At 34.5% G+C, this 13,370-nt stretch overlaps 1 protein-coding gene across 1 annotated transcript; it reads left to right on the top strand.

The window, feature by feature from the left end:
- Window positions 1–350: 350 nt before the first annotated feature.
- Window positions 351–7,134, top strand: LOC128546010 (uncharacterized). The gene is made up of 4 exons (XM_053533154.1): window positions 351–3,247; window positions 3,763–3,873; window positions 4,145–4,260; window positions 7,054–7,134. The coding sequence occupies exons 1-4, from the start codon at window positions 3,235–3,237 to the stop codon at window positions 7,132–7,134; spliced, it is 321 nt and encodes a 106-aa protein (XP_053389129.1). The 5' UTR covers window positions 351–3,234.
- Window positions 7,135–13,370: the final 6,236 nt, after the last annotated feature.

The raw sequence follows: 13,370 nt of genomic DNA, 5'->3' as shown, positions 1-13,370 counted from the left end.
TATTCTACATTTTGTCTCTCGGTGTAGTGTTTAAAGTTTTTAAGTGGAAACTATTTTTAAATAAAGACATATGTTTTCTTCATTTTAAATCATCTTTAATTAAATCATCTTTAGTTAAATCAGAGGTTTTAACTGGGTTTAAAACCTGTGGATTTTAAATTGTCCGGCATTGACCAGTCCTGACCAAGGGTCAAAAGGTCAAATGAGGTTATACTGTTTTCGCACAAACAATTCTTATACTACTAAGGTCGGACTCATCATTCAGAGTTTGTGGGTTCGAATCAGCGGAATTTGACTGTGACCTCCACAAGCCCATCTTTTGGTGCAAGTACTGGTCAGAACTCCAGGAAGCGGTCATCAAGAGTAGTTAATATAAGTTACAAGAACTTGGCTCTACACGAGATGTTAAATAAATAAGTTTAAACTAATAAAACTAATTCAAAGTTACCTAAATATTACGTTACTGAAAAAGACAGGAAAAGCCCGGCAGTGAACAGTACTTTGGGTATGGCATGCACAAAATGAAAGCATGCCTGCTAAGGAGAAGTTAAAAATAATGGTAATTGTTAACATGCTAAGTGCCAGATACACAGGCCTTGGCTGAAATGGGAGAGTTGTGACATTGCAGTTTGCAGATATTTTCCTCAACAATAAATTGTCAGTTGGTCTGTGGCTAGTAACTGTGGAGCAAATTACTGGTATAGTTTGCTGAATTTTCGTGGTAATAGGAATTATAGGGTGTCGATAACTGGACTGTGGTCCTTCCTTAATGAAAATCACATTGGTTGTTACAACGTAGTTCATTGGACAAACTCTATACATGGGCACCTGTGCATATACTGAGGCAACCAGTGAAGTGTTGTGTTATTTGTTGTAATAGTAGACAATATCTGAATGCGAATGATGGCTTAAGATGTCGATGTTTGCTCTATACCTGGTGTCTTAATTCAGACGATAATAAAAACCTGTTTGAAAAATATTCTCAAGGTCGTCATTCTGAACAAACTATAATAAACTGTGAGAATACTGTATGCAAACATTTACAGAATATTTTGGCGGTATTTTAAAATGCATTAAGATTATGAAAGAATTTGTTTTATGGTTGAGACCTGTGTACCTGAAACATTTAAAAAGAGAAGGGTTGACAAGTGATTTTGCTATGCCAGAGCACTTCTACTGACCTTCCTGCAAGTAGCTATACTCTGCTGTATACATTTGTGTTTAGCTTACACAACAAAAGAAGGACAACAGTTACTGCTTGAAACCCTATCTCACAAGTTTGTATACTATGCTTTATTGTAGAGAAATGCTCCTAGAAAAGATATTTATACATGTCCAGGTATGTTGTTGAAGTTCTGTTTGTTAGCTCACTTGAGCATTAGACAAATCATCGTGGAACCTCCTTTGCAGCACTTGGCAACAGAAATAGTAAACTTATTCGGATCTGGTGATAACACAATATATTTCCAAATTTCTGGGAGTACCACTCAAGAAATTTCCAACTTGGCTTGTGAATGGAGGAAAATAAGGACCTTTTACATCATGGAATAAGTCTTTTTCAAATGGACAAATATTTTGAGTGCTATTGCAACAAAAATAGTAAAACTATATTTGTTAAAACACTCCTGTCCCTAAATCAGTAAATCAGGTACTTCTGTAATACTTGCAATACTTCAGTGACTTGTTCTAATACTAGTCTGGAGCTCTGACTTTGAAATGCCAGAAATTGCAAAGTAGATTGTTCACTTGTTACAGTTCAAAAGCTGCTTCTGTTTTGTTTGAACTTTTTCAAAGTAGTTCAGACATTACCTTGTTTTAGCTATATATAAGAGGGACCGGAAAAGTAGATGACATGACCTCTTACTGCACCTATATGATAGGGGGACAGTTACTTTTGAATCAGTTTAATTATCATTTTTCAATATATATTTGTTACCTTTTTAAAGTAAATATAATATAAAAATGACAAAGTTATTTTAGTTTGCTAGATTACAGTAGAAAATATTACTTCTACAGCTATTTGAATCACTAAATTACCTCCCTTTTTAAGTTGATCACTAATAAAGGGAGGTATTTTATATTTTAAAAAATAAAATGTAAGTGAATACATTTGTTAATATACATCATATGTTGAATATAGTTCAATAGTTTACATTTATATATTGCAATAACATTATATCTGAGATATAAATAATTTCTTCATTGAATAATAAACCATAAATATGTTCACTTGTTACAGTTCAAATCATGATAAATGAATTTGGATCTTGGGTGCACAGATTCTTTCACAATGTAGATTTTTACTAGCATTGAACAGTTAAGTAAAGGAACTTAATGGAGGGAATGAAATTGACTCACGGGTATATTTAACCAGACATACTTGGAAGAAAAAAGAATTTCAGTTTACCAGAATAAAGTAACTAAGGATTTGAATTATATGAATAAAGAACATCAAAATATGCGAGTGTGATACTTGTATTGGAAGGTTGACTCTTAGTCTGTTGTGAACTTATTTTTGGCTGAAATTATGAGAGTGCAGAGGGATGAATCACTTTTGGTCATATGTAGCATATCTGAATCTTCAATCAAACATATCTTTAAGATGCAAAACATATTGAGGACCTGGTAACAATTTGAGGACTTGTACTATGATGAAGTCATGGTAATATCCCTTGTGTATTTCATGGCTAATGGGGATGGCATCTCTCCTTCCATCCGTAATCTGTAACAGATGTTTAGATGGCATGTGTACAGCATGTTAAGTAGATTTGTTACAAGTGTCACATTTAAGCAAAAAAAATAATGAAAGATGGGTGTTATACATGTAGGATGTTACATAGTGAAGAACTAAGTTAATACTGCACTATAGTCTCTCTCATCTAAGAGGTTTACATCAACCTTTAACTGAACTGATGAAATGATTGGCTTTAATTGGTAAAATAAATGTGGTTTGATAATCTATAAAAAAGTGACCCTCGGGAATTTTAAGCTTTTATCAACATTTGGCTAGTTTTCTTATACAGGTACAATTTTATTTCTCTATGGAAATATCGCTTTCGTTTACAGTGATGCCATTGATGTCCGTCCCCCATGAACGTCATTGTGGGCACTGCAGTTTGGAAAAGCGACGTAATGTCTTTTGCATAAAGATCCATGGGGAAAATTACAAATTTGCCATTTTTGACTCGAAAACTCACTATATCGAAAAATTGAAAAAAGTGTCTGGAGATATTAATGTTTCAGTTGTGTTAGTATATTTTTAACAAGTTTGGCTAAACATTCTCTGAACCAGCTGCTGAAACTGGTTGAGTGAGACAGACTTTAATAAATAAAACTCTGAAAGAAGCAGGAGATGTCACAGAAACATTTTGCATTCTACATTTGAGACTATTGTCAGCCACAGAAAATATATTTTGATTGTAACTAAAAGATTAATGCAAGTGGCTACAATGATTGTTTCTTGCAGTAAAGAGTGTTATTACCGTATGCGCGATTAAACCACCTTCTTAAGGCTTTGCCACATAGCTGAAATTTCATGAGCACTGATGAACAATACCGTCAATGGACATACCTGAGGATTTTCCATATATTATCATGAGTAATACCTTTGTATCACTACTGAATGATTTTTTTTTTTTTTTTTTTGAAGAAACAAGGACTTTCTTATTGTGTCTGTTGTTCATTATCCATAAAATTACAGCTCTGTGACGGCACCTTAAATGAGACATAGTTACACTAAAATTCTTTGCATTTCTTTACAAGACCCTGTGGAGAAGAATGAAAAAACAACAGAAATGGATGCCGGTGGTGAAAGCAGTGTCAACAACACAGCTGAGGACACTATTCAAGAAACAGAACAAAGTAAACAAAGCAGTAAGAAGAGACATACAATTTAATACATGTATTTATATTAGATTTTTTGTGCTTAAGTAACCAGGTCCTCACAAAGACTTGGTGTGTGTAGATATATTGTATCACCAGAAACTATGCTTTCGTTATTCAGAACCTTCCTGTAGGTCAAAGCAAACTTCCGATTTGTTTTGTTTTATGTTAGACCACCAGAAAATGTACTTCTTTTATACTGAACCTTCCTGTAGGACAGAGCAAACTTCTGATTTGTCTTTGTTTTATGTTATTATTGCAGTAATTTCACAGATGATTAATCTGAAGGAAAATGAATTAGATACATTTGCGGGCTTTCTCGGACATAACATCAAAGTTCATAGAGAGTTTGACAGACTACCAGAAGATACTCTTCAGGTAATTACAAATATTTGTTAATTGAAGGAGGTTTTAACATTTTCTGTTGCATATTATTTATAAAAATCAAGGTAAACTGCTCATAGCTGCCTGGCTAGCTTGGTAGAGCCATGGATTCAGGTGTGGAGGGTCATGGATTTAAGTCCTGGTAGCAACAACTACCTGCCATTTTTAGCTCGATTTTTCAAAGAAAAAGTAGAGCTATTGCACTCGCCCCGGCGTCGGCGTCGCCGTTGGTTAAAGTTTTTGATAAAGTCAAATATCTCTGTTACTATCAAAGTTATTGACTTGAAACTTAAAAGAGTTAATTACCATCAAAGTCTACACCAGGAGAAACAATATCTATAACTCTGATTTGAATTTTGACAGAATTGTGCCCCTTTTTAGCTCGACTATTCGAAGAATAAGTAGAGCTATCCTACTCACCACGGCGTCGGCATCACACCTTGGTTAAGTTTTTCGTACCAGTCCACATTTTGACAAAGTCTTTTGAGGTAAAGCTTTGAAACTTTCAACACTTGTTTACCATCACCATATCCAGCACCATGGCCAGTTATAGGCAAGAGCACATAACTCCATCAAGGATTTTGGCTGAATTATGGCCCCTTTTGACTTAGAAATCATGGTTAAGTTTTTCGTACCAGTTCATATTTTGACAAAGTCTTTTTTAAGATAAAGCTTTGAAACTTTCAACACTTGTTAACTCTTAACTCCGTCAAGGATTTTGGCTGAATTGTGGCCCCTTTAGACTTAGAAGTCTTGGTTAAGTTTTTCGTACCAGTCCACATTTTGACAAAGTCTTTTGAGATAAAGCTTTGAAACATTCAACACTTGTTTACCATCACCATATCCAGTTATAAGCAGGAGCACATAACTCCATCAAGGATTTTGGCTGAATTATGGCCCTTTTTGACATGGAAATCTTGGTAAATATTTCGTACCAGTTCATATTTTGACAAAGTCTTTTAAGATAAAGCTTTGAAACTTTCAACACCTGTTTACTTTCGCCATATCCAGTTATAGGCAAGAGTACGTCTAATTCCATCAAGGGATTTTGGCTGAATTATGGCCCCCCTTTTGACTTTAAAATCTTGGTTAAGTTTTTCCGTACAGTTGTATTTTTTTTGTAAAGTGTTTGACATATGGCTTTGAAAACTTTTATCACTTGTTTAGTATCAATAGTTCTTTCTATCTGGAAGTGAGAAAGGAGTACTTAACTCTTTCATCTTTTTGGCTGAATTATGGCCCTTTTTGGACTTTGATATTGGTTCTGTTTTCATCAAGTCCACGTTTGTACTAAAAACTATTTGACATATGGCTTTTAAACTTTGAACAATTGTTTATCATTAAGATTTATGATTGAAATTGGTTTCAAACTTGCAATTTAGTGCAAAGACTTATTGAAATCAAAGATATACAGAACATTGTTTGTGTAAATCTATTATTTCTTGTGTCTGAAAATATCTGTGAAATATTTTGACACCATTATTCAATCAAATTCTTCGAATAGTCGAGCACGCTATCATCAGACAGCTCTTGTTAACTTAGAATCTTTGTTAAAGTCATTATCTTGTTACTGTTAATGCTTTTGACTTGAAACTAAAATATTTTATTTACTATCAAAGTCTACCACCAGGGAGACAAATTCCCTAACTCTGATTTGAATTTTGACTTATGTTATGATTTATTTTGATTTTTAACTAAGAATTTTTTTTGTGGCAAGCTTTATTCGGGTCAAGCATGAGAAATGTCGAGCACGCTGTTTTCGGACAGCTCTTGTTCAGGAATGGTTGGCATGTACTTGTAAGAAACCAAGGGAGCCTAACATGACTCTTACTGTCAGTTACAAAGTTACACTACAAAAAAGGTAAAACTGCCTGCCTGTATATGACTGAATATGGCTGTGACGACGTTTGAAACCAAACACAAATACCAAATTAATCCCAGTTTTTATACCTATGGAATGGAGTTTGGGAATATATACAATGTTGGAGTTACAGTCAGTTGGTTGGTTTAGTGGGTTGGTAGGTCGGTTGGTCTGTCGCATTTTCTTGTGCACGAATTCTTCCACCTTTTTGAAGGCATTGGCAATGAAACTTCATGCACATGTCACTTATGACAGTGGAACGATATTGTGACTATTTTTTTCTTGGTCACTTAAGTCTTTGCCTGTTATAGCCCTTTAATGATTTTTACACTATTAAAAAATTCATTTGTGGCGCAAACTACTTCCACTGTTACGAACGTTTTGACATACTATTTGCCCAGGTCAGTTTTGCTTTCGGTATTTACCTGCCTTGAAACATAGACAATACAAAATGTTATGTGCATTATTACTTCAGATGGTTATATTCAGTAACTAAAGGATTCATTTGAAAATGATTTGTTTCAGTTGTCTCGGCAAACTAATGATGATTGGATTTAATGTTTTCAACAGTATGAAAAAGTCATGTTAGATATCTTGTTTTTTAACTGTTCACTTAACATGCTTAAGTCTTTGCAGAGTTATTCCATTATCATTGACTGTAATATAGTCAATAAGAAAAAATCTGCCATGAGTGTACATGTCTGGTGTGATCCAGTGCTACACGCCAACTCCAAAAGGTTCAAAGCCCGCACTTGGTCACCATACACTGTTTTAATATTCCGGTTATTACAGTGCTGTACATTTTACATTCATGCTGTAAATACTGTAAAAGTATTCTTGTGTTCAAAAAGAAAAGATAACCACAATATAGAACTGTCGGGAAAATTACTACTTAAAAGTCAGTACTTAGGATTAGGTTATTTTAGGTTGCTAAAATCAGCAAGATCCTTCTGGAGATGGAGCGGGGTAACTTACACCTGTTCAAAGGGAAAAAAAAGTTTGGTTGACATACAGTTAGAATCAGGGAAGGTAATGTCCTTTTATAAAAAATGAGGTCTATCTATCCATAACTTCTGAATTTTAAAACAACTAGAAAAGTGCTTGTAGTTCTACATAATCTTTTTTGTTCAGTTACAGGTGTGTCTTAATAAGACTATCTCCATTCATGTGATCTTGATCTGATGGACTAGTAGTCCAATAACAACAGAAATTGTAGAGTTTGAAAAGTATGTTTTTATGAAAGTTATATGTGCACCTTGAAATATTTAAATTTGTTACATTTTTTTAAGAACCTCTAGAGGAGGATAAGAACAGAGGGGCAGCAACAAAAGTTTCTGTGAAAGGGATTGGTGGTGGTGAAAGCCATGCAAGATGCACAGCTTGAGAACATATAGAAACAGAACAAAGTAAAAAAGGTAGGTAAGGGATTAAAATTGTTAAATATCATACAATAGATACATGTATATTTTGAGCTTAAGTAGTGAAAAAGTCCTCACAAATATTAGGGCTTCTTTGTGTAGTTATTTTGTATCACCAGAAATAATCCGAATTTCTACATCCTGGAGGGACAGAAAAAAAACTTCACTTTTGTCTTTATTATATATGCTGAAGTAAGACAGCGTTTAACTTGGCTGTTTTCAAGGAAAAATAAGTCGAGTTACTGTATTGCAGTGGTGTTGTCTGTGGTCTGCTTGAGTACAAAAATATTTATTTCTTCATGGATTTTGCGTTCATATTAACACACAACAATCCTTAGGACAATACCTTCATACTGACCTATTAATAGATGATCCATCCTGACCTACAAATGACTTTAAACTCAAAAAAGTCATATTTTAAACATAACTTTGTGTAACTTGTTCCTATCTTGATGGGATTTACTCATATTCAACAAAACATCTGTGGTGACAAGGACCTTCACATTGAGATATGTTTAGTGACCTTGACCTTCAAATGACCTTGACCTTTAGACTGATAACCTTTAAAAAAGTCGTATTATATTAAAATTACTTTTGTGTAACTTGTTTTATTTCTTGATGGATTTACTGCATTATTCCACATACAAGCAACTGTGGTGACAAGCAGTGACTTGAGGATATTGGAGAGATTTCCGTCATTCTCACACAGAACAGTCCTATGTGACAGACTTCACACTACTTATAGATTTGGTTCCGAGTCCTTCCAATGTCCTTGACCTTTACACTTAAAACTTTGAAAAATTTCATATTTTAACATTACTTTGATAGTTGTGAATGTTTTTTCATGTGCTGATGGATTTTGCTTCATATTAGCATAAGCAAGTAATGTTTTCAAGGCCTTCGCAGCTGTGATTTTGCCACCCATTGAGCAGTGCTTTGTTTTAAAAGAAGAAAAAAAACAAATATAATCAGTCCTTCACAAAGACTTTGTGTGTGAGATATTTTGATCACCAAGAATATACTTTCTTAATTCTGGACTTCCTGTAGGACAGAGGCAAACTTAGTCTTTTTACATGTTATGTATACAGTTAGAACTATAGAAGCTGCCTTGGTGGTCGAACAAAAATACCTTTTGTAACTAAACTACAGTTAGACAATTTTCTTAAAGAAATCATGAAGAAAACAATCAGGTCCTCACAAAAACTTGGTTTGTTAGATAAGATGTTCTTTGTTGTCACCAGGTACGGGAGGGTCAAAAACATCAACCGGCCACACAGTTCAGAATATGAGAAGAGAAGAAAGAAGTAAAGGCAGTAAGGTGACCCAGTTAAAAAGGTAGGCGTACAAGCAAGAAGTCGCAAACAGAAAAACCTTGGTCAGGTGCAGAGGAAAGAAGCTGTCGGCGCCAAATTGGCAATATTTCGCTTTTAGATAAGCTTCCTGGCAAGCATGAAATTGAAACTGCATAAGAAAGAGCCAGTTCTGTGTAAACAGACCATGGGACCACATTAATTCTTCATACAGAAACACAAAAATTTCGATTGAGTAGGAATGCATTAAAAACATATTTAGCACGTGAATTTCAGCGGCTTAAAGAGACATTTTGATAATTTTATGGAGACAATACTGTGCTTTTTGTGTTGGAACCATGAAAAAATTGTGAATTTGATCTGATTTTGCTATTTTTTTTGTAAGGATAAAAGTGCAAGTATTGTGTACCTAAGTCAAAATTTAGTAATTATATGCATGTTTAATATTTTTCATTTTTTAGCTGATTTTTACTAACAAATATTATTTTCTGGTAGGAAGTACATCAAACATGATGTCATATCAACTAGAATGACCTGTCATCCTTATATACCCACAGAATGTTTGGTGATTATAGAGGAGCTTTGACTTTTTTCTAGTGTCGGATGGTTATCAAAACACTGTTTTTAACAATGGACCAGAACCAACTGGCACCAGTGGGTGTTGATTATCAGGTCTTTTAGAGACCAAAAATATACAAATTTCGTTCATTACAACAATATTACTTACTTTCACAGATGTGGGGAGACACAGTCTCGTAATATATCTGTGTATATTGTTGTGACAATATTTTGCTTTTTTTTTAATATATATAGATAAATTGCTGTCGGTGAAATCTGTTGAACATTATTAAATTGCATAAAAAGGTTGATTACTACTTTAATCAAATATTACTACGGGTTAAACAGTCAAATTTCATAATGGTGAGTGATTGATACTGACTGGCATCGGTTTTTAAAAGGGTAAACATCCATCCCTAGTTGTTTTATTGCTGAAGCAGCTGTATCAGGTGGTCTGTTAGTTATTCATATATCAGATACGTCTCCTGAACCACTTGTCAGATTTCTAAGAATGTTGAGGAATCATCCATATGAAGCTAAGATGTGCATATTGTTAGACACATTCAGTTTTTTAACCAGTTTCAGGAGTTTAGGCTAATGTTTCTTAAATTCTCTGTCTGCTACATTTTCCAGACTCTTACTAGATTTTAACACAACTTCACAGGAATGCAGCATGACAGTAGGCATTATCCTAACCAATGTGACAGGAAACAAATGTTTGTACTATGTGCATGTAGGACACAAAATGCACATGCTGATGCTTTACAGTGTGTTTAATGTGAATGATGAGAAAAAATTCGGTGATGGCTTGTTTAGAACATCAAGGGCATTTGGAATTCAGGGACAGGGCCCAATACACAGAATTTTCTGCTAAGCTGATACCGAACTTACTGCAAAAAGGGCTCACTGTTCCTGAACTCCTGCATGCACAAATCAAGGTCCACACTATAGGCCTTTCATTTTTATAGCCATCTTAGCAACAAGTGCTCATGGTGAGCTATTGTGATCGGTCAATGTCCGTCGTCCGTCCGTGCGTCCGTCAGTCAGTCAACAATTTATTGAAACGATATCTCCTCCTAAACCACTGATTGGATTTTGACCAAACGTCACAAAAGATCCTTGGGTGGTCCTCTTTCAAGGTTGTTCAATTGGTTCCGGGTCCATTGCCACAACTTGGTCCACAGGGAGCTAAAAAAAATAGATTTTTTAACAGAACTTTTAAATATTCTTGTCTGAAACCACAAGGCCTAGGCCATTTATATTTAGTATGTAGCATTGCCTAGTGGTCCTCTACCAAGATTGTTCAAATTATGTCCCTGGGTTGAAAAGTGGCCCCGCCCGGGTTGGTACCAAGTTTTAAATAGACTTATCTAGGAAAAAAAACTTTAAAAATCTTCTGGTCTGAATTCACAAGTGCTTAGGCATTAGATATTTGGTTAGTTGCTTGCCAAGTGGTCCTCTACCAAAGATTTTCAAATTATGCCCCTGCGGTGAAATGAGCACTCCGCCCAGGGGGTCACAACAGTTTTTACTTGACTTTATATAGAATAAAATACTTTCAAATCTTCTTGTTCTGAAACCACATACCTAGGCCTTTGATTATTTGGTATGTAGCATTGCGATTTGGTTACTCTTTTATACCACGATTGTTTCAATTATGCCCCCTGGGTGAAAAGTGGCCCCACCCTGGGTGATGGGGGTTGGTCCCAAAGTTGTACATAGATTTGTATAGGAACAAACTTTAAAAATCTTCTTGTCTGAAACCACAATGGACTAGGCCTTTGATATTTGGTATGTAGCATTGCCTATTGTCCTCTACCAAGATTGTTCAAATGATGCCCCTGGGGTGAAAAGAGGCCCCGCCCAGGGGTCACAAGTTTAACATAGACTTGTATAGGAAAAAACTTTAAAAATTTTCTTGTCTGAAACCACAAGGCATAGGCCATTGTTATTTGGTATTGTAGCATAGCCTATTGGCACAAATCAATAGTTCTTCCACATTAGATGACGATAGTGATGAAATTAAAAGACTAGACAGATGACAATTTCCACAGCATGATAATGGTTAAAGATTGTCTAATGACAGCTTGTTGAATGTTTCTGTGTACATTTTTATTGCTGGCATTTTTTTTCTTCTGACACCTATTTCTGTGTCCTATCCTAGGCAGGAGCTTTAATTACCTTCAGTGATTGTTTTAGTTTTACATTTTATGCTGCCATTATTTGTTTAGATCTTTTAGTACTAAACAGTAGAACCCCTCTAAACTGGACGGCCTCTGGACAAGTCTTTAGTCCGGTTTAGAGGGTAATTAGTTATGCGGACAATTGTAAGGTCTTATGGGATGTTCTAATATACAGTTTTATATTTCATATATTATATTAAATATCCTGTCTTTTTGTGTAGAACACTATTGCTGTGTCGTTTTCAATATACATGTAATTAAGAAAATCAAACTTAAAAAATTTTGTAGGACAGTTTGTGTAGTATAAATTTAGAAAAACTGACTATTTCCATTCATGATTGGTTATTCCCAACTTTACTACAATTTTACATAATACAGTGAAAAATTATAGATTTATTTTCAGTTATCAAAACGTAGAAGAAATTAACAGTTTATAACAAAATAAATTCTTTTTTATGTCATTTCAGTTCTATGGTAATGTATTAGAAATTTGCAGTTCATTTATGGGGTAAATTTATATCCTGGCCCTTTTGTAAATAGAAATGCAGAGAATATCTTGTATCATGAATTTATTTGAGCGACAGGAAAGTAGGGAGCTAGTTACTGAAACTGAAACTGTTTCATTTGATTAAACGCCTATTTTTACGCAAAACATATTCAATGGCGTTTTACAAATACATAAAAATACGACAAAATTTAGATATTTAATGACATATAACATAATGAGCATAAATACCATTGTGTAATAAACTAGTTAGTAAGCATTTAAAAAAGATCAGACATCAGATAGTTAATAAAATATTTAGAATATTAAGATACAGTAAGACAGCTGTTTGTTATTAAGTAAGAATAATGGGTTTTTACGACATGTCAAAGTTATTACAAACAACTGTATTTTAATATTGTTATAATATAGTTTCATTTTCGAATGTATTTACAACAATAAAATCATCCAGTTCACGTTACTTCAGTTTCTTAAAAATATCAGTCACAGTCTCTAAAAGAGTGCAAAGTAATCTCCAAAATAATGAGTTTTCAACTTCTTTTTGAAAACATCTATTGAGTCCGAGTTCCTTATTTCGAGAGGCAATTCATTCCAGAGTTTAGGTCCAACAGTACCAAAACTTCTGTCGCTAACGTTTTGCGCTTGTTGAAAGGAACAACGAAACACCCAGTAACGGAGTTTGAAGAACGCAAGTTTCTTGTCTGTGTTTGTTTTATGAGAAGTTCAGAAAGATATTCTGGAGAGTTTCCAACTGAACAATTATACATGTAGGTGAGCATTTTGAATGTGATTCATGGCTTTGATTGGTAGCCAGTGAAGGTCATACAGCGCTTGCTTGGAACTGTCATATTTTCTTCGATTTAGGACAAGTTTTGCACACATGTTCTGAATTCGTTGCATTTTGTTTACTTCGCTTTGAGCAATACCATACAGAATGACATTACAATAATCTAAATGGGATATCACCAATGATAGGACAAGGGTTTCGGTAGCCTCTTTGGTAAGATATTTCCGGATACATTTTATTCTAAAGTAGTTGAGCATTGCTATTCTACACTTTCGTTTACATGCTCTTTTAGATTCAAGTTTTCATCCGGGAATGCACGTAGATATCGAATAAAGCTCACTGATTTCACTTCATCACCTACAATGCATACTTTGTCAGTTGAACACTTAGAGAGCTGTTGCCTACTACCAAACATGATGAACTCGGTTTTGGAAGTGTTCATTTTAAGCTTATTTTCATTCATCCAGTTGTTGATTGTTTTA

This window comes from Mercenaria mercenaria, unplaced genomic scaffold, assembly GCF_021730395.1.
Source record: "Mercenaria mercenaria strain notata unplaced genomic scaffold, MADL_Memer_1 contig_2073, whole genome shotgun sequence".
Taxonomy (NCBI): Eukaryota; Metazoa; Mollusca; class Bivalvia; order Venerida; family Veneridae; genus Mercenaria; species Mercenaria mercenaria.
Note: the sequence above shows the minus strand (reverse complement) of the source record. Positions and strands in the feature narration are given on the sequence as shown.

Excerpts from the sequence above, each read along its gene's own strand:
- LOC128546010 (XM_053533154.1), top strand. Across the intron at positions 3,874-4,144 it reads AGAACAAAGTAAACAAAGCA|TAATTTCACAGATGATTAAT; the intron begins GTAAGAAGAGAC and ends TTATTATTGCAG. Across the intron at positions 4,261-7,053 it reads TACCAGAAGATACTCTTCAG|GTTGCTAAAATCAGCAAGAT; the intron begins GTAATTACAAAT and ends AGGTTATTTTAG.